The 20,598-nt window shown below is 37.4% G+C and overlaps 1 protein-coding gene across 4 annotated transcripts in view; it reads right to left on the bottom strand.

The window, feature by feature from the left end:
• SAMD8 (sterile alpha motif domain containing 8) overlaps positions 1-20,598 on the bottom strand; it is a 50,005-nt gene that overhangs the window by 13,543 nt on the left and 15,864 nt on the right. For 3 of the 4 annotated variants that reach the window (XM_055325292.1, XM_055325291.1, XM_055325295.1), the window contains exon 2: positions 11,892-12,484. In XM_055325292.1, coding sequence (XP_055181267.1) covers positions 11,892-12,484 — 593 coding nt within the window. Of the gene's footprint in view, positions 1-11,891; positions 12,485-14,977; positions 15,215-20,598 lie in introns of those variants that run through there. The other variant, XM_055325294.1, reaches the window with a different exon arrangement.

The raw sequence follows: 20,598 nt of genomic DNA on the forward strand, positions 1-20,598 counted from the left end.
AAGAGAAGGAGAAGGAGAAAAAGAAGATAGAGGATGGAACAGGGTAAAGGTGGCAAGGAGTACAAACAGGTCATCTTCAGGTGGTAGGATTATTGTCTTATTTTTATTCTTTGTACATTTCCACTTAAAATTCTTTTTTTTTTTTTTTTTTTTTAAATATTTTATTTATTTATTCACGATAGTCACACAGAGAGAGACAGAGAGGCAGAGACACAGGCAGAGGGAGAAGCAGAGGGAGAAGCAGGCTCCATGCACCGGGAGCCCGACGTGGGATTCGATCCCAGGTCTCCAGGATCGCGCCCCGGGCCAAAGGCAGGCGCCAAACCGCTGCGCCACCCAGGGATCCCTCCACTTAAAATTCTTACACGATGTGTAATTTTATAGCTAAGGAAAGTTATTTATTAAAAAGAAAACATAAAACCTGAAAGAAAGATATTAACAGTCTACTCCAAACCTTAATCAGAGTAAGTGAAGAGAGCTAATCATTTTTAGTCAGGGACTTGTCTTTTACCTATTACACCTCAGGAAAAAAGACACCTCTTCTGTATTTTTAATCTACTGTTGCCTTTTATATCTGGTATAACTGGGGGAAGGGTTATTTCACATGTCAGAAATTTTCAGATAAAACAGATTCCTGAAGCACCTGGGTGGCTCAGTCGGCTGAGCATCTGACTCTTCGTTTCAGCTCAGGTCAAGGTCTTGGGGTCTTGAGATTGGGTCTCAAGTTAGACTCTATGCTAAGGGTGGAGCCTCCTTGAGATTCATCCTTTGCATGTTCCCATATAAATACATCTTTAAAAGAAAGTTTCCTTTAAATGACTTTTAGCCATATAAACTTTAAAAATTAACATTAAGGGACACGTGGGTAGCTTGAGCATCTGCCTTTGGCTCACGGCGTGATCCCGGTCTGGGGATCGAGTCCCGCATCAGGCTCCCTTGTGAGGAACCTGCTTCTCCCTCTGCCTCTCTCTGTGTCTCTCATGAATAAACTATTTAAATAAATAAAAATGAACATTAAAATAGATGTATATGAATATATATATGTATATCTATAAATGTGTATGTGTGTATATATATATAAATATATGCAAAACATTTCCCAACGTTTAGTATGGAAATAAGTTTTCTGACCCACTCGTTACCTAATTATTGCTCCCCAGAGGCAATCACTTTCATTCATGTGTTTTATTTGGGCAGCTCCCTACCCCCCACTTCATTTTTTCTCCCCTATTCTCAATATTGTTTCACCATTAAAAAATAATAATTTTGGCTTTCACTTAACGTAAGTTTGTATATATCATTTGTAGCTGAGTCAGGAGAGAACAATGATCAAATCTCTTTCTTGTAGTAGAAATTCTTATATTCTCTACAGCTAAAAATATATATATATATTTTTAAGTTCGCTGTTTCTTGTGTGTGCCTATCACCATTCATCTTCAAACTGGTCTACCAATTTCAATTTTTCCTTTTAAGGTAAATTTCTCCTCCTAGAGTTCTTTTTTTTCCAATTTTGTATGGCTGCATTTTCTAGTTTTCCTGTATGGCTTTTTGAAATAAAACTTGACCTTCGTCTTGGAAATTCCTTTCTGTATTAGACTCTTTGTTTCTTGAACCCATGTTCTCTTTTTCTGTTTACCTCTTAAGTTTTGTTTTTTTAAGATTTTTTAAATTTACTTGGGGAGGGGGGAGCATACACAGGTGGGGGGAGGAACAGAGGAAGAGGGGGAAGCAGACTCCTCACTGATCAGGGAGCCCAATGCTGGGCTTGATCCCTGGACCCTGAGATCATAACCTGAGCTGAAGGCCACCTAGGCACCCCTACTCATTAGTTTTGATGATGTATATCCTCCACTTTCTGAGAAAGACAAGATGAAGAATAAACTTGGTTGTTTTGTTTGTTTTTTAAGTCAAGGGGAAGGGCAGAGAGAGAACCTTAAGCAGGCTCCACACCCAGCTCCAAGACCCACACTGTGCTCCATCTCACAACTCTGAGATCATGACCAAGCAAAAACTAAAAGTTGGGATGCTCAACTGACTGAGCCACCCAGGCACCCTTAAACTTGTTTTTAATGTTAGTTTTAAGGGGCACCTGGATGGCTCAGTCAGTTAAGTGTTTGCCTTTGGCTCAAGTCATGATCCCAGGGTCCTGGGGTCGAGCCCTGCATCAGGCTCGCTGCTCAGTGGGGAGTCTGCTTCTCCTCCCTCTGCCTCTCTCCATGCTAATGCTCTCTCTCTCAAAATAAATAAATAATGTTAGTTTTATTGAGATTTAATTAACAACCAGAAAAATTCACCCATTAACTATACAGTTCAATGAGTTTTGACAAACATTCAGTCATGGAACAACTACCACAATAAAGATACAGAATATTTTCATCACTCCAAAGAAGTTCCCCTGTGTCCTTCTATAGTCAATCCCCTTTCATTTCTAGTCTTAGGGCAACCACTCAACTGATTTCTGTCCTATATTGGTTTGCCTTGCCCAGAATGGCATACAAATGGAATCTACGTACCTTTTGTAGCTGGTTATTTTCACTTCACATAATATATTTCAGATTCAGCCATGTTATTCCATGTATAACTTTTATAGATTTATTAAAGATTTTATTTATTCGTGAGAGACACAAAGAGAGAGAGAGGCAGAGGCAGAGACACAGGCGGAGGCAGGCTCCATGCAAGGAGCCCAATGCGGGACTCGATCCCAGGACTCCAGGATCACGCCCTGGGCCGAAGGCAGGCGCTAAACCCGCTGAGCCACCCAGGGATCCCCAATCCATGTATAATTCTTAATCCATTCACTGGTTGGTAGATTTTTGGATATTTGATGGATATCTGGATATATCCAGTTTTGGGTGGTTTTGAATAAAGACCATTACAAGTCTTTGCATGGATTATGTTTTTATTCCTCTTAGGTAAACACTTAGGAATGAAACTATTGTGCCCCATGTTAAGAATATGTTTAACTTTTTAAGAAACTGTTAAACTGTTTTCAAAGCAGTTCTATCATTTTGCATCTCTACCAGCAATGTATGAGAGTATCAGGTGCTCTGGATCCTTGTCAGGTGTTATCAGTTTTTTTCTGTGGAGTCGGGAAGTAAATATTTTGAGACTTGCAAAATTAAACATTTCCTTGGTAAGTTTAGCCTTAACTAACTGGTAGCTTGTCTGGACAGAGAATTCTAGGTTAGACCTTGCTTTCTCTCGGAAAGTTAAAGGTATTGCTCTTGTCTTCTAGTTTCCACTGTTGTAAAGAAGAAGTTTGAAGCTATTCGGATTTCTAATCTTTGTATGTTACTTGTTCTGTCACTTAAGAAGCTTTTAGGGATCCCTGCTTCTCCCTCTGCCTGTGTCTCTGCCTCTCTCTCTGTGTGTGTGTGTGTGTGACTATCATAAATAAATAAATTAAAAAAAAAAAAGAAGCTTTTAGGATCTTCACTCTGAATCAGTGTTCTGAAATTCTCCATTTCTTGTACTGGGTGCTTAGTTAAGGGCCCTTTCAATCTGCAAAGTCATATCCTTTGAATTTGGGAAATTTCTTTGTATTATATCCTAAATATTATCTTCCTTTTTTCTCTACATATTCTTTCTAGAACCCATATTTGTTCACTGTTGGGCCAACTGGACTGATTTTACTTTTTCTCTCTTTTTTCTTAAAGTTTTTTTTAAAAAAAGTAATCTCTATACCAAGTGTGGGGCTTGAACCCACAACCCCTGAGATCAAGAGTTGCATGTTCCACTGAATAAGCCAGCCAGGAGCCCCTCTCCTCTACTTTTTCATCTGTTCTATATACTGGGCAATTTCGTCAAATCTATGTTTTAATTATTCTGTTGGATTTTAAATTTCTACTTTCATTTTTTATTTTCCAAATTTCTTTCTCTGAATTTTCCTTTTTTTATAGCCTACTGTTCCTGTCTTATAAAATACAACATCTCTTAACTGTCAGAATATGGTTATTTTTTTTTTTTTTGAAGTGTTCTTCTGCTTTCTATTTTGTGTTTCTACTTTGCTTTTTTTCTGTTTGCATTGGTTTGTTTTCCTTAAATGTCTGGTCATTCTTGACTGACCATTCATATTTGGCAGTCAAGTACTAAAGAATAATAATTTGATGCTCTGTGTGCATAGACTGAGCTTGTCACATTTTGGGTTTCACTGTAGAGTGATGGAGCAGAATAGAGCAGAAGTCTGATTGATGAGATAGGAATATCTTCCCTATCATGGTATCTCTAGTCCTTTCACTTGTGCAGGTTTTCCAAGGAGAGGACTTGCATATAGGAAGTCTGGCTACTTAAGGGAGCTAGAAATCTCAGTGATCAGTATGTAAGTTTACATTGAAAATATACTGAAAACAGGCATCTTTTTTCTCATCTGGGCATGGTGTCCCAGAGTCCAGAGTCCCTCACATTTAACTAGTCTTAAGAATCTACCACCTATCTTCTGTTGGAATAAAGAAGGGCTGGGGTGCCTGGGTGGCTCAGTCAGTTATGCGCCTGCCTTCAACTCAGTTCATGATCCTGGAGTCCTGGGATCAGCCTACTTCTCCCTCTGCTCCTCACTCAGCTCGTGCTCTTTTACTCCTCTCTCAAATAATAAAATCTTAAAAAAAAATAGAGAAGGTCTAAGTTTCTTAAATTGCTTTTCAATCAATTCTCCCATATTTATCTGTACCTGGTCATGAAAGATGCTTGGTGTCACCTATTTTGGGAGTTTTTCTAGAACTCTGCAATATAAATAAACTCACCTCTTGGACATTGCTGGTCACCATCCCTAATCTTACAATAGGCACTTACAGCTCTCTACTTTCCAAATTTTCATGATCACTGTTCTTAATTAATGGGATTATAGGATTCCCCTTCATCTCCTTTTACTGTTGTTTTAGTGAAGTGTTGTGAGGAAATTTTTATTCAAGATCTCATTTATTTTGATGCAAAGTTTTCTAAAATGTATTATACATGTATATGCCTCTTTTTTCTGGATAAAAATTTAATTTTCTTTGGTAATTCAATCATGATTGTGAACACTGATTATTACACTGAACATGGTAATGACTTCAGGGACTACTGAGAAATGAAGGTTAAGCTCCAGACTAGTTTTTCCGTTATTTATGTTTGCTTTTTTAAGTGCTTCTGGTTCTTCTCTTGTCACTATTTTAAGTGGGCCTGCCTACAGACACATCCCTATCTCCTTCTAATTTTCTAATCATGATGTGCTAAAGGTCTTGGAAGTGTGTGACAATAGCTTCAGAAGCAGACTCTGAAATAAAGATCAGTGTGAAAGGGAGTAGGAATGTTCCCAAGAGAAAACCTTAGTATACTGAGGAAATGAGATCAGGAAGGCAAAGGAAGCAAGGCAAGGGTGAGATATTAAAGTCTAGTGGAGAAGCTATGTTAAAGGTTAACTACGGCTCAATCCTGTGTGGAATTTGGGAGACAGTGTAGGTCTGACCTAAAAGTTGTCCCAATTAGTGTGAAGAGAAATAAAATCTTTGTCTCAACTCATCAGTCAATGGTTAAGGGCTGTTGCTGGAGGGATGTAAACTCCTAAGCACGTTTGCCTCTATCTGCAAGCAGGCAAAATGTGTTCAACAGCCCGGATGCAGCTCTCCAACAGACACATCTGCTGGATTTTGGGAGTATCCGTGTGCAAGAAAATGAAAAAGAGATCTGGGAGTGTATAGAGAGAACACTGACAGTACCTGCTACTATCCTCCTATGAATAAAGCTTAAATGCTTAAGAGCATGAAGATTTGTAGTGGGCAGCATTGTAGAGAGGCAAAATTTGGCTTCAAATCCCCATCGCAAGCTGAAAATCACATATAGGTCTATATAAAACTTTGTACACAAATGTTAACAAGCAGCATTATTTGTAGTAGCCAAAAAGTGGATACAGGGGGTCCCTGGGTGGCTCAGCGGTTTAGTGCCTGGCTTCAGCCCAGGGCCTGATCCTGGAGTCCCAGGATCAAGTCCCACATCAGGCTCCCTGCATGGAGCCTGCTTCTCCCTCTGCCTGTGTCTCTGCCTCCCTCTCTCTCTCTCTCTCTCTCTCTCTCTCTCTCTCTCTGTATCTCTCATGAATAAATAAATAAAATCTTAAAAAAAAAAGTGGATACAACTAACCATTCATCAACTCATGAAGAGATATAGTATTATCATACAATGGAATATTGTTCTGTAATAAGGATGAATGAACTACTGATAACATACTACTATATGGATGAATCTTGAAAACATGCTAAATGAAAGAAGTCAATCACAAAAAAAGGCCACATATTGTACGATTCCAAAATGTCCAGAATAGACAAATTCAGAGACAGAATGTAGATTAGTGGTTGCTAGGGAACAGAGGGAGGAGGGAATGGAATGGGACTGATAATGGATAGGAATTTCTTTTTGGGGTGATGAAAAGGTTCTGGAATTAGTGGTGATGGCTGCACAACTCTGTAAATACACTAAAAACTACTGAATTGAACACTTTACAAATAAGATCCTCATTTCTCTTTCAGGGCAGTTTTCCTCCTTTCTCCCACTACGCCACAGTTATAGTCATCTATAGAACCTGAGCATCTATTTTCTCATTTCTTCAAGATTCCAGCTTCTAGTTCACTATCACTCTCTCCAAAACTTCTATTTCTATTTTAACTTGAATTCTTCTCACTCACTTCTTTTTCCTTCCCCTCCTGTGACTTTGTCTTTTATTCTACTTCAATGCCCATGCCCAAGATTATAACCTGGATCTTATCCGAAGATTGTCTTTCATAATCTCAATTATATCTCAACGAATCCTATACTAACCAATGCCTTTTCTCTTTTCAGTTTAAGTCTTCTAGTACTCCAACACTGATAATTTTGAGCCCTAAAACCCACTGATCTTATAACATTTTCACTGTCCTTCACCTATCTCATATCCTCACGTTCCTTCTTAGCCACCTGAGTCCATGGTCAGTCATTACAATCACTCCCTTGCCTGTTTTTCCTTCATTATACTGCCTAGCAAAACTTCAATCTTGCTTAAATTCAATCATCTACCTACTCCATACTTGTATGTGTGCGGTTGAGGAAGGAAAAACCCACAATGCCAATATGATTACTAACTTCAAGGAGGCTGTCAGTGCTGCTACTATATCATACAAGTCTATTCACTCTTATAGAGGACTATTTTATACCTCATTCTTCTTCCTCAAATCATCATCCTTCTCTCCATTTTCTAACTCTGTTCACAGAGAATATAAAAACAATCAGGAGAGCATTTCCTCATGCTCCACCACCACCATCCTAGCAAACTTTTACTTCCGCTTCTATATTTTCTATCTTTCTCCTTGCCATGGATAAACGGTCATGAACAGCCCATTGCCTAAAATCAGCCTCTCCCACCCACTAGATCCCATCTCTTTTCACTTATTCAAGGACATGAAAACCATATCCTCTCTTTCCTCTAGTACTATTTCCCTCCCCCTCAAATTGGGTTCATTCTTATCATCAATAGAACATACTATATAACATAGCCCATCCAAAACTAAAACCCTGGTGACTCTACATCCTTTCCCTCCTCTTCCCAAGCTACAGCTCCATTTCTCTGCTACCTTTACAGAAAAACTTGTAAGACTTGATTATTTCCAACTTCTCTTTTCCCACTCTTGTTCTCTCTCATCAGTTCTTTGCCCACTTTTTAAAACTTTTCTGGGGGTATGAAAAGTTGAAAGAATACTTTATGCCCTTCATCTAAATGCATCAACTATTTAGAGACTCCTCAGCAAGCAGGGAGTCCGACATGGGGCTTGATCCCAGGACCTCAAGATCATGACCTGAGCTGAAGGCCGACGCTCAACCAATTGAGCCACCCAGGTGCCCCTACGTTAATTTTTTAAGGTTAAAATTATTTATTTGAGAGAGAGAAAGAAAGTGAGCATGAACAGGGGGAGGGAGAAGGAGAAGTAGACTCCCCCAATGAGTAGAGAGCCTGATGTGGGGCTTTATCCCAGGATCCTGAGGCCATAACTTGAGCTGAAGGCAGATGCTTAACCAACTCAACTCAGCCACTCAGGTACCTTTCCATATTTGTTTATTTCACTCTTTATATACATACTTACACACACAATTTTAGAAGAGACAGGCCCCACCCCCTGCAAAAAAGGTAGAGAAATTATGACACTTCTCTCCTAAATACTCCAACGTGTATCTCCTAAGAACAAGGATATCCTGAAGCACCTAGGTGGCTCAGTGGTTGGGTGTCCGCCTTTGCCTCAGGTCATGATCCCAGGGTACTGGGGTCAAGTCCTGCATCAGGGTCCCTACAGGGAGCCTGCTTCTCCCTCTGCCTATGTCTCTGTCTCTCTCATAAATAAATAAATAAATAAACAAACTTGAATAATAAAAAAAAGAACAAGGATATCCTCTTCATAACCCAATACACTATTACACCTAGGATACTATAACACTGATTAAGTGTTACATATCATTTAAGACGCAGTCCATATTCAAATTTTCCTAACTATATCCAAAATGGCTTTCATTTTTTCTTGATATAGAATCCAATGCTCTTGGTTACAGTTCTTCAATATCCCTCTGTCTGGCTTTTGTTTGCTATTACATCGACATTTTTGGAAAGTCCAAAGATTTGTCTGATAATTTCCTCATGATTAGATTTAGGTTATATTTTTGGGGAGCAAGATTATTAGGTAATGTGAACATCACATCCAATGCACATGTCAGTTTGTCACACTGTAATGCTAACATTTGATCATTTGGCTAAAATGATGCATGCCAGATCATCAATTAAGAATACTTAATTATTCTCCCTGTAATTAATTAATATGTGAGATATTTTCAGATTATGTGAATATCCTTGACCTTTTACCTAAAGCTTTTATTTTTTTTTTTTTTAAGATTTTTATTTATTTATGCATGAGAGACATAGAGAGAGAGAGGGGCAGAGACGCAGGCAGAGGGAGAAGCAGGCTCCATGCAGGGAGCCCGACGCGGGACTCGATCCTGGGTCTCCAGGATCACGCCCTGGGCTGAAGGCGGCGCTAAACCGCTGAGCCACAGGGGCTGCCCTTACCTAAAGCTTTTAGCATCCACTGATAACTTGCCTGAATCAATTACTATGTTGTATGTTCCAAATTAGGCCAGCTATGTTTATTCGTATTATTATTGAGGAATTTCCCCTCTTACCCCACCATTTTTTATCACTATGTATTCACAGATTCTTATTCAATATATTAGAATCCATTACCATCATTATGTTTTTTGATGTTCTAATTGTCCCAGTTTGGCTCTTTTGACATGCTTTCATTGGTTTTGTGCACTCCCCTGCTTTATGAAATAAGAGTTGTTTCACTCATTTTATACTTTCCTTGCCCCACACTTAAAACCAGTTCATATCAGTTCTGAGAAATCTTCCTTACTCTTCTTTATGATTAAATAGTACTCTGCTATATAGATGTACTATATTCAACCAGTTTTCCATGGATAAGCATTTAGATTATTTCCAATATTTATAGTTACTACAAATAATGTCACAATGAATAATTTTATACATAAGTTATTTCATATTTGTGGATATATATCTAGGTAAATTCCACTAAGTCTCATATTCTCTTTTGAACATATTACAATTAGCTTTTCTCTTATTAACTCTTGTGAAGGTCACATGTTGCTAAATCCAGTGGTCAATTATTTGCATTTTACTTGATCCCTCAGCAGCACTTGACACAGCTAATTATTAATTATTTCTACCCTCTTATAATACTTTTTTTTTTGGCTTGCAGGATACTACCTTCTTTCTCCTTACTTCTGGACTTACACGATCATGTTCTTGGGCTCCACCTTCAATCTTTTTCCCTTTCAAAACTCATTCTCTAGAAGACCTTATTTCACATCATGGCTTTACCTATTCTGGCAACTTCCAAATTTCAGCTTACATCTTTCTAAACTCCAACTTATCTTTCCATTTCTTTTGTGACATTTGATTTAGTTAAAAGGTATCTCAAATTTGACATGTCCAAAACCAAACCCTTATTTTCCTCTCCAAGTCAGCTCCTTCCACAGTCTTCCCATCTCTATAAAGGGCAACTCCATCTTTCCAGGTGCTCAGGTAAAAAACCTTAGACTAATCCTTGACTTTTCTTTTTCTTACACCTTATATGCAAATCTATCAGCAAGTCTTGTTGTCTGTGCTTTCTGAATATATGCAGAGAACTTGACTCTTTCACATCATCTCTCCCACTACTCTTCATATAATTCACCTTATTTCTGTCTAGATGACTTCAATAATTCAATCCCTTCTTTCCCCACACCACATCCACACCCAGGCTATTCTCAACACAACTAGAGTTACCTTTTAAAATGAAGTTAGATCACTTTACCCTTCTCCTAAATACTTTGCAAAGGCTTCCCTTTTCGTTCAGAATGAAAGCTAAAGTCCATACAATGGTCTACAAGTCACTATACTATCTGAATTCCTGTCTCCTCTCAGACTTCATCTCCAACTGATCTCCCTATCTCTCACTTGCTGTTTCTTGAACATGGTAAGTATACTACCAATTCAGGATTTTTTCCACCTTACTGTTTCCTCTGCCTAGAATATTTTTTTCCTCAGATATCCACATGCTTTCTTCCTTACTTCCTTAAGTTCTTCTGTTTATAGTTGGGGAGGAGATAAAGGGATCTAATAGTTTCTTAAACATTAGTTTTCACTTGATTCTTCTTATTTTAGCACCATCCTTTCACCTGCAGTATCCAGAGCTTTGAGAAATCTGCAACATAGACTGGGCTCAGTTTTCCTAACTGCTGTTTTAGAATTAAGTTATTTTAGGTCTGTTAGTTGTCACTCATTCATCTACTTTTAAACTTCCAGAAATGAAAAAAATAAAAATAAAAAAATAAACTTCCAGAAATGTAGGTTTGAGGAACAAAATGTTATATATATATATATATATATATATATATATATATATATATATATGTCATTCTGCCATCTTAACACACATACTTTAATTCATTTCATTTTAAAAAACATATACAAAAAATAAAAAACATATACAATAGGACACTTTCAGAAGCATAAAATATTTTATAAAAACAAATCTCTACAAACTTTAAAAGCTTTAAAAATTACCAAAATAAAAACTAAGAGTTTTGAATTTCATTCTATTCTTATTTTTCATATGCATATACTATATTCTTTTTAATGTATTCTGCATTTCATAACAAGAAGATACTATCAATAATTCAGTGTATATTATTTTTGATAATTCCAATTGATTTGGTGATATAGGAGCCCTCCCCACATTTTTGGAAAAGCTGAAACCCGTTCATCATTAAAAAAGGTAACCAAAGGGATCCCTGGGTGGCGCAGCAGTTTAGCGCCTGCCTTTGGCCCAGGGCGCGATCCTGGAGACCCGGGATCGAATCCCACGTCGGGCTCCCGGTGCATGGAGTCTGCTTCTCCCTCTGCCTGTGTCTCTGCCTCTCTCTCTCTCTCTCTCCCTCTCTCTCTCTCTCTCTCTCTGTGACTATCATAAATAAATAAAAAAAATTAAAAGAAAAAACTAAAAAAAAAAAAGGTAACCAAATTCCATTTATTATAGACAACATTCCAGGAAAACCTTTTATAACCTGAAATGATCAAGGAGCTATAATACAGCTATAAAAAAATAAATTAAGCAGTAGCCTTTCCCACTCATCTAGGCTTAAGGTTTAAATTACAAATTTTAAATTTGTTAAATTACAAAAAGGCAACTTCAAAGCATACCTTCATATATTACCAGATAAAGTAAATGGAAAGTATGTGTAAACCAAAATAATAAACAATATAATTGTCATAAATACATTACCATTGTTGCTGTTACAGCAAGTTTCTACAAACTTGGCAGGCAACTAGAAACAAAACTTACCTGTCTAAGAAGATATCTGGGAGTGGTGGGTAGGTCTGCATATCAGGCACTCTCTCATGGACTATTACCATAATGAAAGATGTAAACCCAAATACTATAAAAACATATATACAACTCAATATGGTCTTCCAGTACTCTGGGTCCAATCTTCGAATAGAATGTTTGTTTTTACCATTCATGTACTGGTATTGATCAGAATTCAAATCAGTGATGGGTCCATCACAGTCATGTGAAGGCTCCCCATTACAGAGCCACTCTGTGCTCTGAAGAGCACTGATGAAAGGTGCCATGGAACCCATGGGACTGTCACTGTTGTATCCCATCTCTTCTAAAACATCAATATGTATTTTCTGCAATTTTCGGACTGAGAGCATTAACCTTTTAATGTCCCCTAAGATTTTGATTTCCAGAGGAGGAGACCGGAGATCATATTCAGTCAAAGTTAGTAATGTGATTCCATCAAGTCGGTGCTTATTACATAAAACGTCCACATATTCAAAAAAGCCTTCATCCTTCAGCCAAACAGCTACATGCTTGGTAGTCCAGCGACGAATGCAGAGGTGATTAGGAACAGCCATTTCCTCCTCCACTGCCTGTCCAGGGAAAACAAAACAAAAACTTCAGTGTGTTGGGATCCCTGGGTGGCACAGCAGTTTAGTGGCTGCCTTTGGCCCAGGGCGCGATCCTGGAGAACCGGGATCGAGTCCCACTTCGGGCTCCCGGTGTATGGAGCCTGCTTCTCCCTCTGCCTGTGTCTCTGCCTCTCTCTCTCTCACTGTGTGCCTATCATAAATAAAAAAAAAAAAAAAAAAAAAAACTTCAGTGTGTCTTAAGAACTCCTTAAGACCAAATATATGTAAACATATCAGAAAAAATAATTTATCTACATTGATCTATTGGCTTCTAGAAGAAAGTAAAAAGAACAAAAATTACTCAATGATGATTGTTTTTCAGTAATTAATATTCTAATAATTTTATGCATATAACCCCAACAGCAGAAGGAAGGCTAATGACTAAACATTTTTATAAAAAATTACTCTGTAAATGGCTTTTCCATACCACAGCAATCACAAATTAGAAAAGCCTAGTGTTGAGGGGATCCCTGGGTGGCTCAGTGGTTTAGCGCCTGCCTTCAGCCCAAGGCGTGATCCTGGAGTCTCAGGATCGAGTCCCACGTCGGGCTCCCTGTATGGAGCCTGCTTCTCCCTCTGCCTGTGTCTCTGCCTCTCTCTCTCTCTCTCTGCGACTATCATAAATAAATAAATAAATAAATAAACAAACAAACAAACAAATTTCAGAAATCTTCATGTTTGATGGAAAAATTATCTCCCACTCCTCCAAAATGAGAAAACAAAAACAAAAACAAAAAATGTCACAAAAGCAGATAGATAACTAGTTTTAGGAAACCCCTTAAATATATTTCTATCCACTAAACAAATGATTTCTACAACACAAAGCCTGTAAACTAGATATACATATCTATAAATATCTTAATAGCTCAGTTCTTTCTATACTTTGAATATACCATTATAGAACTGAATAATCAATTTCTTCTTAAACTACCACTGAGAATTCAGTGGTAAAATTTTCAAAAGAAAACTGTCATTTCGATATACTCATATATTTGAGGACCCAAACTTTGTATTGTGATTATAAAAGGTCAATAATGTACTGTTTCAAAAAAGTACTAATAATTTTTACTACTTTGATCCACATAGTTCTGTTTATGTTTCTTTTTCCATTTTAAAAGTTTTAGCAACTTGGGCCTCTATCAAGTTTATGAGATACACAGGAGACAAAGGCCTACATTAAAAAAAAAACAAAAACAACAACAACAAAAAAACCTATTTCCCTAAAGTACTTTTCTCAATTACTAAAGCATGTGGGTTTTCTGACATTTTCCAGATTTCTAAAGATCATATTTCCTTCTGAGATGATTTTTTAAATACACAGTAGGCAAACTTTAAAGCATAAAAACAACAACAATAAAGAATGATACAAGAAATACCTATGTGCTCACTACCCAGCTTGAAAAAATAGAAAATAATTCCAATACAGATGTACTATTTCCTAATCTGGTTATTAGTCATACAGGTATGTTCACTTTGTAAAAATTAAAGAAACTATATACTTACAATCTACACTTTTCTCTAAATAAGTTAAACTATATTTTAAAAGTTTGCTTTAAAAAGCCAAAAACAAAACATCAATACAAGTGAATACGACTCTGATATCATCCCCACCTCCTCTTCCCAGATGAAATAATTCTTGATTTTTAGTGTTTATCATTTCCTTTAACATGCATATTTGGCTATGAAAAATCTTCTATGCTTACTTATGCTGAGAAAAGTAAAAAAAAAACAAAAAACAAAACAAAACAAAAAAAAAAACAGCTACTCTTCTACATTCTTCCCATATCCACACAAACTCTTTCCATGAAGATTCATAATCACTTGAAAAACGCAGATACTTAACTACAGGAGTACCACTTACACCATCAGAAATATTCAGCCAGCAAGAAACACTGACTAAATATTTCTTAATTACTAAAGAGCAATCCTAGTTCTTGGAAGCCTTAAATCATATTTTGTTTCCAAACAGAGTTTTCATATTATCAATCCACAACAGCTTTTCAGTCTTAGGAAATTAATTAACACATCCGACTATAAGGATCTGTATGTTTTAAAAGGCTAATTCTTATATGCTGTAGAACTACAAAAAGCTTTTATCCAGCTCTTTTTAGCTACATTGCCATCCCCAAGGCCATGGAATTACACATTTTATGCAGTTTAACATTGAATTTTATACACACTAATGCATATCATTTTACATATATACTAAATTCCATTAAAATATGATTTTGCTATGTTTTAGTTCATACATATATACTCAGATGTTTCATCCCACTTACTACATACATGTGTTTTCCCCAAGATATGCTCTGAATACATTACTTTATCTTTGAATATCCAATAAGCACATGCTACAAACTCTGCAGCAGTTACAATGTGTAAATTTGGGAAGCTCATCTCACACAAAAAGGCCCGATTTCTTCTGCTGCCTTTCTCTGTTCTCGAATAGCTTACCACCAACGGATTCCAAGTCACTCCCATCCTTGTAGCATTATCCTTCAGTATGTCTCATACACTGCTGAAAATGATCTTCTCTTTCATGCCTCGCTGCCACTGCTGTCTTATATCACCAGTTCTCTATATCCTCAATCAGGCTAACAAATAGGCTTTGAAGCTGGTGTTTTAGCTGCTAGAAAATATGAGTTACACAAGGAAGCCTTCTGGAAGTCTTTAAGGCTGCTGTGGCAATGGCCTAAGAACATGACACACTCAACTGATGTGCTTCATCAGGTCAGGACATGTCCTTTAATTGTATGCTACTGCATATAGTTAGAGACTATATTTAGCTAACCCTGTGAAAACCTGCACTAAAGAGGTATATTAAAAAGATGATAAAAGGCTTTAGGGTCAATTTAATATTTATGTTGTGCCATAGAAACTACATCAAACAGGAGACTTTGAACAAACCTATGACAGCTGTAAGTTTCACACAAATCCAAAAAATTAAGAAATAGGTTAGTAGTTAAATTTTTAAGAATACTTTCAGCTTTCAGTTGTTGTTGTTGTTATTGTTTTTTGATGAGGGGACGGGCAGAAGGAGAGCAAAGAGAATTTCAAGCTAGCTCCACATCCTGTGTAGAGCCCAATGAAGGACCCTATCTCATGACCCAAGCCAAAAATGAAGAGCCAGAGCTTAATGGACTGAGCCACCCAGGTGCCCCAGAACATTTTCAGCTTTAATCAATAATTATTATGAATCAATTATCAGTTAAAGGGACTCTTTCTGTTCAAGATATAAGAGGGACATAATTACCCTTCAACCTCAAATAACTAAATAATAAACAAAATATATGGTGGGAGAAACACCAGCTTCAAGACATTTGGCACTGGGGGGATCCCTGGGTGGCTCAGCAGTTTAGCACCTGCCTTTGGCCCAGGGCGCGATCCTGGAGTCCCAGGATCAAGTCCCATGTCAGGCTCCTGGCATGGAGCCTGCTTCTCCCTCCTCCTGTGTCTCTGCCTCTCTCTCTCTCAATCTCTCTCTATCATAAATAAATCTTAAAAAAAAAAAAAAAAGACATTCGGCACTGGACAAAAAAGATTGCTGAGAGATGGGAAACAAAGTGAACTCTATTGCTCCAGCTTACTGCCTTCAGAGTTTCCAAGTCATGCGTGGCACAAGACACAAAATGGGTGAGGCCTGGCAGACGTGCTGAGTTGAGAAGATGGAGCTGAGAGTCTGGGGAGATCCAGGTGGCTAGTGTTCATGAAATAGAATACCGGAGAGGAGAAAGATGCACAGAACTAGTTACGGACTGAATGTTTGTGTCTCCTTAAAATTCGAATGTTGAAATCCTAGGCTACAAATTAGGAGATGATCAAGTCATGAGGGCAGAACCCCCATAAATGGGGGTTTAGTTCCCTATTATAAGAGATATCCTAGGGAGTTTTATCACCCTTCCACCATCTAAAGACATAGCTAGGATATGACTACGAAGAAGGAAGCAGGTCCTCACCAGACACCAAATCTACTGGGCTTTAATCTTGGACACTACAGCCTCCAGAACTGTGAGAAATAAGCGTATTTTGTTTAAGCCACTCAGTCTACAGTATTTTTGTTATAATAAGCCAAAAAGACTAAGACAGAACCCAAGAGATCTGCAGAGACTCTCCCTTGAATATGCAGCTGAATACTGATCACATATACATGAGGAAACAAAACAGGACAGAAAAAAAGAACCACCCAGTATATATACAAGACCAATAAAAGTGTCCACCCCAAAGACTGGAAAAAAAAAAAAAAACCTCACAATTCATGGGGCATTGGGGTAAAGTGCACAGGAAAATCTTGCTACAGCAGTGGGGCAAAATTAATCCTAAAGCAGCAGTTCATTCAACTTGGGGTAATTTGCTAAGGGAAGGGACCTGTAAATAGGAATTACCATACAATAAATAAGGGAACTGTAAATAGGAATTACCATACATTATTTTCTACTGCTATGTAGCAAATTACCTTAAACTTAGTGGCCATCCACATTTCTTGTACGTGGCCTCTTCTTATTCTGATAACCAGCAGCTTCTCCTATGTTGAATTCCCCTTGTGCCCGGAATCTCTCCAGGAAAAACATATTCCTTCTTAAGGGCTGGCCTGATTAAGTCAGGTCCACCAAGAATAATCTCTGTTTCTTAGTCAACTGTGTTATATAACATAATCTAATTACAGCACTGATAGCCCATCAGTTTACAGGTCCCGTTCATTATTATACAACAGTCATTGGAGGTCATTTTAAAATTCTGTCTATCATACTACCCTAAATCAAGACAAAGTGGTAGTGGCATAAAGATAAACAAATGGAAGAGAATGGGGAATTTGGAAACAGACTTACATAAAAAAATAACTAATTTCCTACAAATGTACAAAGACAATTTAATGAAGGGTAGTCTTCATCAAATAGTATTGGAAAAAATGGATATCCATATGCAAGAAAAATCAATCCATATCTCTCACCACATATAAAAAGTAACCCTAAATGGATCTATAAACCAAATCTAAAAATCTAACATTAGAAAACATCTAGAAGAAAACATAAGAGAAAATCTTTCTGATCTTAGGTTAGGTCAAGATTTCTTAGCTATGATACTATAAAAGAATAAGTTGATAAATTGTACTTCATTTGTCTAGGCAGGAGACTGAAGGTCTTTTATGGTTTTTAGTCTGCAAATTTCTGCACTGTTTGAATCTTTTATAGCAATGTACTTCTATAATACAAAAAGAAAATACATAAAAGCAATATATATTCATTGAAGAACTTTTTTTTTTAATTTCTTTAACATTTTATTTATTTTTTCATGAGAGACACAAAGAGAGGCAATGACATAGGCAGAGGGAGAACCAGGCTCCCCACAGGGAGCCCAATGTGGGACTCGATCCCCGAACTGGGATTACGCTCTGAGCTAAAGGCAGACACTCAACCGCTGAGCCACCCAGGCATCCCCATTGAAGAACATTTAAAATGTAACTTTAGGGCAGCCCCAGTGGCTTAGTGGTTTAGCGCCACCTTTAGCCCAGGGCATGATCCTGGAGACGCCAGATCGAGTCCCACGTCAGGCTCCCTGCATGGAGCCTGCTTCTTCCTCTGCCTGTTTCTCTCTCTCTCCGTCTCAAATAAATAAATTAATTAATCAAATAAAATAAATAAATAAATAAATAAATAAATAAATAAATAAATAATAAAATGTAACTTTAAAATTACCTTTGAGAAGTATTATGATTTGTTATAGATCTCTTTCACACAGAATTTCCTATAAAGAGAAATCATACCACAAATAATTCTGCTTCATTTTACTTAGCATTATTATAAGAATTCTATCTAATGTTATTAAATTATCTTTTGAGGGATCCCTGGGTGGCGCAGCGGTTTGGTGCCTGCCTTTGGCCCAGGGCACGATCCTGGAGACCCGGGATCGAATCCCACGTCGGGCTCCCAGTGCATGAAGCCTGCTTCTCCCTCTGCCTGTGTCTCTGCCTCCCTCTCTCATTCTGTGTGACTATCATAAATAAATAAAAATTTAAAAAAAAAAAAATTATCTTTTGAAAAGGACATTTCATTCTATGGCTATACAATAGTTTGTCCATCTCTCCATTGTTGGCAATTGTTCACAATTTTATTACTACTACAAACAGGACTGCTGAGTCTTACATTAAATTTCTAGGAGTGGAATAACTGTTATCAAAAAATCTGAAGTGTTAAAAAAAATCTAAGCGCTCACATACTAATGTCATTAAAGCTTGATTCACATTAAAAAGCATTGTGTGCGAAGCTTGTACTTATCTAAAATGTAATTAGTATGTATAAAGGAAACATTTCAATTTGAGATAAAACTTTAAAGTTTATTCTGAAATCATGAGCTATTAAGAAATTAATTATCAAAGTGTTTTGTCATCAAGGCACGGAGAGAATAAATAGTCCACTCCTGCAGAATCTCACTATCAATAAGCATTAGTCAAACAGTTCCAAGTCCTAGATGACAGATAAACAAAAGGAGCTGACTGTTCTGTACCGAGTGGAACAAAAGCTATCTTATGGGTGGACTCTGGTTAGAAATTTTTGAAACCTATAAAAAAAAATGTAATTTTCAGCCCAACTCTTTTATTTACTAGCATGTTTATTTCTTTTCTCTCTGAATTTAGTTCATACTAATTAGAAATTTCACCAGCCTGGGAGCAAAAGAGCTTAGTGCATTTCCTATAATGACCTTATCGCCATACTTAATAAAATGAGGGACGCCTGGATAGCTCAGTGGTTGGGTGCTTGCCTTTGGCTTAGGTTGTGATCCTGGGATCCAGGATTGAGTCTCGTATCGGGCTCCCGGCATGGAGCCTGCTCCACTCTCTGTCTGTGTCTCTGCCTCTCTCTCTGTGTCTCTCATGAATGAATAAATAAATCTTTAAAAAAAAAATGAAAAAAGCTCATCATAAGAACTTTAAATCTGGTATTTCTTAACAGTAGTGTAGCTATTCTTTAATTAATATGCCTTTAATGCATTCCATTAGAGTGACCCAAGTCTCTGCAAAAATATAAATAAACCAGGTATGTTCTACTATATTAAAATTGCAAATATGTATGTTAGTTCTGACAAACTGAGTATAACCAGTCCAAAATAGCAAAAGGAGATAATGAATATCAATAAACTTCTTCCCCCGCTCCTCCTTGTTGAAGCTATTTGTTGTGCTCCACCCTACCTCTGTATCACCAGCTGCAGGACAATCTGGCCACCACTGAGAACAACTTAACTAAAAGGAACATTACCTTCTGTGAATCACCAGTGACTCAATATCCGTGACAAATATGATGAATTTGGCGCTCAGTATCTTTTCCAATTTCCTTCTCATTTTCTGCTACTACAGAGGTTGAAAAGCTAAAAATTATTCCCCAGGATCCCTTGCAACTAGTGTTCTAAATGTGAGTAGAAGCTCTGACATTAGATATAGAAGGCAGAAAGTAGGAGCCATTTTCCTTAAAGTTTTGGCTATTTACAAGACAGACCATGTAAATATTGGTTTTGTGTGTGTGTGCACATAATTCTCCGGTTTTCATTAACCATTGGGTGTAAGGAAGCAGCTTTAGTTGTGGAGCAGCAATACTGGCTTTCCAACACCTGCATCAGATATGATGCTATGTTCTTTGTTTTGTGTGTGTTTGCTACGTACATTCACATGGATGTGCAACCATCACCACCATCTGCTTCCAGAACTTTTTCATCATCCTAAATGAAAATTTTGTATCCATTAAATAACCCATTATCTCCTCTTTCCTCACCCTGCAACAACCACAAGCCTACTTTCTGTCTTTATAAATCTGATTATACTAGGTACCTCATATAAGTGGAATCATACATATTTGTCTTTTTGTCTGCTTTTTTTCCTTAGCATAATGTCTTCGAGATTCCCATGTTGCAGCATGTGACAGAATTTCCTTCCTTTTTGAGGTTGAATAGTATTTCATTGTATGCATAGATCACATGTTGTTTATCCATGCATTCTTCAATAGACATGGGTTGCTTTCAACTTTTGGCTAGTGCAAATAATGGTTCTATAAACATGAGAGTACAAATACCTGCTCAAGTCCTGTTTT

This window comes from Nyctereutes procyonoides, unplaced genomic scaffold, assembly GCF_905146905.1.
Source record: "Nyctereutes procyonoides isolate TBG_1078 unplaced genomic scaffold, NYPRO_anot_genome, whole genome shotgun sequence".
Lineage (NCBI taxonomy): Eukaryota > Metazoa > Chordata > Mammalia > Carnivora > Canidae > Nyctereutes > Nyctereutes procyonoides.